General features: G+C 45.6%; 1 protein-coding gene across 1 annotated transcript in view; it reads left to right on the top strand.

Moving 5' to 3' along the window:
- The first annotated feature begins 423 nt into the window (after window positions 1–423).
- LOC120041590 (inactive phospholipase D5-like) overlaps window positions 424–5,212 on the top strand; it is a 21,579-nt gene continuing 16,790 nt past the window's right edge. The window contains exon 1 of the mRNA XM_038986458.1: window positions 424–567. Within this exon, the coding sequence (XP_038842386.1) occupies window positions 424–567 (144 nt within the window). The remainder of the gene's footprint in view (window positions 568–5,212) is intronic.

Below are 5,212 nucleotides of genomic sequence, written 5' to 3' on the forward strand. Positions count from 1 at the left end.
ACACACACACACACACACACACACATGCACACACACACACCCTCACTCACTCAGTGCCTATAAGTGGGTCTGGCACTCTCCCACTTCATTCTGCTGCAGCACTCCCTGTTGAGCCCCACCTCCCACGAGGAACCAGCCCACCCACTGCCCATACACACACCAGACAGTTAGACAGCCAGTGAGAGAAGAGAACCTCGGTGGGTTTGAAGAGCTATAGACAGTCACCCACTTACAGATCCACGATGGTTTAGAAGGGCTTGGCTCACTCATTGACTAGCTATAGACTGACAGTGATAGAGTCTAGAGGAGGAAAGAGGCCAGAAGAGAAGAAGAGGAGCTTTTAAGTGATTGTTTGTGCGTGCGTGCGTGCGTGCGTGCGTGCGTGCGTGCGTGCGTGCGTGCGTGCGTGCGTGCGTGCGCATCATGCCATCAGGAGGCCATGGGATGAGGGGTAGAGGGGAACCCCTCCACGCACCCCACCTCTCAGACATCTACGCCAACAGTGCTATCCAGCAACAGGACTATTCTGCAACCATCTGGCTCCGCAGCAAAGAGAAGCTGGAACATGTGAGTACCCTGAACGCACACTTAAACACACCTCATACACACTGGGGGAAGTTGTTGGGGAGATTCCAGAGGAATGTCGTACAGTGGTATTAGTAGGGGATAGAGGCTGAAGACAGGTTTGGCTGGGCAACTGGCTGAGAATGATTTGAGGGACAGTTGACTTCGATCTCTTGTCTAACCCAAGGATTCAGTCCACTCAACTAGGATGAAATGTAATTGACTTGGGACAGGATATCCACAGGGAACATGTTAGCTGATTAAAATATTCATGCAGGAACCAGTTTGCCAAGAGTCGTGACTATCAAAGAGATGGGGCCTAGTTCAGCTTTCCTCAAGTCAAAATGTGAAAACACTATATAAAATTGTAATAGTTTGTTTTCAAATGCCATGCAATGGAGCATTATAACAGCCTTCCCTCTCCAACCTAAACTCAAGTGTTCCACTACAGCATGTACTGTATCGTGTGTGGGAGGATGGCAGGATCTCTAGAATAGGACATCCAACATCAATATTCAATATATTACCATTAGACTGTAAGCTAGCATCGTCCATTCTCAGCCCATTCATTTGGAATGCCTGGAGCTAGCCACCGGAGGATTGCAGCCGAGGAAATGTGCTTCGCAGCCTCCAATGAGAATTGATTACTTCCACTGTCCGCCTCACACACACTCAATGCCTGCTTTAAATAGTGCCGATCAAGCTCCAAACTTTGTTTAACTTCTTCTCTCTTTTAATTTGAAATGCCCGCTGCCAAAACTCAAACTAACTTAAGTGTTGGGTTTCTGCTTCGGTTTCTATTTTCTACATTAGTGTTTAAGGTAAGGGAGTCATGTGTTTTCACCTTACGTTAGGGTTACACAGACTCAGGCTGAACTCCTCCGCCATAGGCTAGAGACTTCCTCTCCCTCTAAGCGTGCCCTCTCGGAGGCAGTGAGCTTTTTAGCTGAAATTGAGTGTAAATATTTCATGGTTGGGGGTGGTACGGGACTGGGAGATCTGCCTGCTTTAATTAAGTATACTGAGTATAGCAGACACCTGTCTTGACATCTCATGTCTGAAGGGAAGCGAGAGATGTGCCACAATAGTAACTGTTCTGTACTTGACCTGGGTTCAAATAATGTTTTTTTTTTTTTTTAATATAGTTTCAGTGTTTGCTTGAGCCTGCCTGCAGTGCTAGATGGGAAGGGTTTACATTTTTAGGACTATTGCATTAGTTCAACTTAAGCTAGGCAAGCTCAATCAGACACAGGTCAAGTATTTTAAATTATTTCAAATAGTTTTTGAACCCAGTTCTGGTGAGTTGAGACCTGCCCTGAAATCTCATGTCGGAACAGGGAGACATGCTACTCTAGTACTGTTATGTACAGTCTGTCCTCAGAAGCCCTGAGGTCTGTCTGTTACACTACACACTCTACTGTTCTTTTATGCAGCCCAGACCCAACTCAACCCCACACACTAATCCATTGGGCTGGTGTATGGATCACACAGTGCTGCATTACAATAAATTGATTATTGGGAAAGCCGAGCAGCTACAGAGTAAGATAGAGTCTCCAGCTATAGACAGAGACTTTGTGGACCGGCAGCTTCTACAGGCGTAGGATCTACATTTGAGCCAGTTTGCTACAGCAGGAAAATAATCCTCCAGCAACAGGAAATGTGAATCTTTATGTGGATTGTAATTATGTTTTGTAGGGGTTGATACATTTTTCTTTAGGGGAAGTCTGACATAAAGTGTAAATTACAAACTTTAGAAGCCTTTTTAAACCTTGAATACATTACAAGTTAGTCTTTTTTGCTGCCCGGGAATATTCTCAACAACAAAAGAGTGATCAAATTAAGATCCTGCATCTGTAATTCATCTATATTTTCAACCCACTTTAACTTCCTGCCAGTATTAAAACTTTGGTCATTCTTCACCGTCAGCTCACTCCAGCTCCACTGTCTGCTCTCTCTCTCTCTCTCTCTCTCTCTCTCTCTCTCTCTCTCTCTCTCTCTCTCTCTCTCTCTCTCTCTCTCTCTCTCTCGTGGGCACGGCGCCAGTCTCCCATGGCACTGGTGCCCGACGGCCCACTCAGCACATCACAGACATTGACCCTCACCATGAAACCATGCTGACATGCGGACACACAAACACCTATTTCCTGTTCCTGTTTTGGAACGTGTGAATGAGTCATGGTATTATGTGTGAAGGTGAAAAACTGTGTACCTGTGTCACCTCTATCACGAGTACCTGGATCACCTTCACGACGGTACCTGTACAAGTGAGTAAAGAGAATATATTATAGCATTCTGATGACACATGAGGGGCAGAACAGAGAAATTCAGTTGTATCCCATTGTCAAAAATGCACATTTCATCAATGACTTGTGATCCCTCCATCCTCATTCAAAACTGACCATATAGTACAAGACCCCTACAGATGTAGGATCTTCATTTGATCACTCTTTTGTGGCTGAGAATTTTCTAGGACTATTGTATTAGTTCCATTTAGCTAGGCAAGCTCCATCAGACACAGGTCAAGTATTTGAAATACTTAAACTCAAGTGTTCCACTACAGCATATACTGTATCGTGTGTGGGAGGATGGCAGGATCTCTAGAATAGGACATCCACCATCAATATTCAATATATTACCATTAGACTGTAAGCTAGCATCGTCCATTCTCAGCCCATTCATTTGGAATGCCTGGAGCTAGCCACCGGAGGATTGCAGCCGAGGAAATGTGCTTCGCAGCCTCCAATGATAATTAATTACTTTCACTGTCCACCTCACACACCCTCAATGCCTGCTTTAAATAGTCTCCAAACTTTGTTTAACTTCTCTCTTTTAAGCAATTTTTTTTTTGAAATGCCAAACTTACGGGTTTCTTTTCCTGCTGTAGCAAACTGGCTCAAATTAAGATCCTACATCTGTATCTTCCCCTCCACAGAGAAATCACACACTCCCACACACTGTAACCACTGTAACACAACAGATATGTCTCTCTGTGGTTGAGTGGAGCTCCACTGTATACAGTATGAGACCTCTGCAATAGTAGCATCTTGTACAGCTGAGGTAGTCTTAATCAGTCTCTAGTGTGGGTGCGCTGGGCCATAGACAGCGCATAGAAGATAATGAAATCCCTGTTGGAGAATTACAGTCTGAACAGGCTGCTCTGAGCCAGTGCAATGAATCAGCACTGGAATTGGATTGAAAGGGTTTGGCACGGGCCCTCAGATTCTCAAAATGTTCTACAGCTGCACCACTGAGAGCATCTTGACTTTCTGCATACACCTCTTGGTATAGCAACTGCACGGTATCCGACAGAGGGTTGTGCGTACGGCCCAGTACTTCACTGGGGCCAAACTCCCTACCATCCAGGACCTCTATACCAGGCGGTGTCAGAGGAAGGTCCTAAAAATTGTAAAAGACTGCAGCCACCCAAGTCATACACTGTTCTCTCTGCCACTGCACCACAACGAGTAACCAAGTGCCAAGTCTGTGACCAAAAGACATCTGAACAGCTTCAACCCTCAAGCCATAAGACTGCTGAACAGCTAATCAACTGGCTACCCGGACTATTTACATTGATCCCCTTTACTATTTATTTACCTTAATTGTTTTGCACTGACTCCCTTGACTGGCTCGATGCACACTCACTAGACTCTACCAACACACTCACTAGACTCTACCAACACACTCACTAGACTCTACCCACACACTCACTAGACTCTACCAACACACTCACTAGACTCTACCAACACACTCACTAGACTCTACCAACACACTCACTAGACTCTACCCACAGACTCACTAGACTCTACCAACACACTCACTAGACTCTACCCACACACTCACTAGACTCTACCCACACACTCACTAGACTCTACCAACACACTCACTAGACTCTACCAACACACTCACTAGACTCTACCAACACACTCACTAGACTCTACCCACACACTCACTAGACTCTACCAACACACTCACTAGACTCTACCAACACACTCACTAGACTCTACCCACACACTCACTAGACTCTACCAACACACTCACTAGACTCTACCAACACACTCACTAGACTCTACCAACACACTCACTAGACTCTACCAACACACTCACTAGACTCTACCCACACACTCACTAGACTCTACCCACACACTCACTAGACTCTACCAACACACTCACTAGACTCTACCCACACACTCACTAGACTCTACCCACACACTCACTAGACTCTACCAACACACTCACTAGACTCTACCAACACACTCACTAGACTCTACCAACACACTCACTAGACTCTACCCACACACTCACTAGACTCTACCAACACACTCACTAGACTCTACCAACACACTCACTAGACTCTACCAACACACTCACTAGACTCTACCCACACACTCACTAGACTCTACCCACACACTCACTAGACTCTACCAACACACTCACTAGACTCTACCCACACACTCACTAGACTCTACCAACACACTCACTAGACTCTACCAACACACTCACTAGACTCTACCAACACACTCACTAGACTCTACCAACACACTCACTAGACTCTACCCACACACTCACTAGACTCTACCAACACACTCACTAGACTCTACCCACACACTCACTAGACTCTACCCACACACTCACTAGACTCTACCAACAC

The sequence above is a fragment of the Salvelinus namaycush genome, unplaced genomic scaffold (genome assembly GCF_016432855.1).
Source record: "Salvelinus namaycush isolate Seneca unplaced genomic scaffold, SaNama_1.0 Scaffold484, whole genome shotgun sequence".
Taxonomy (NCBI): Eukaryota; Metazoa; Chordata; class Actinopteri; order Salmoniformes; family Salmonidae; genus Salvelinus; species Salvelinus namaycush.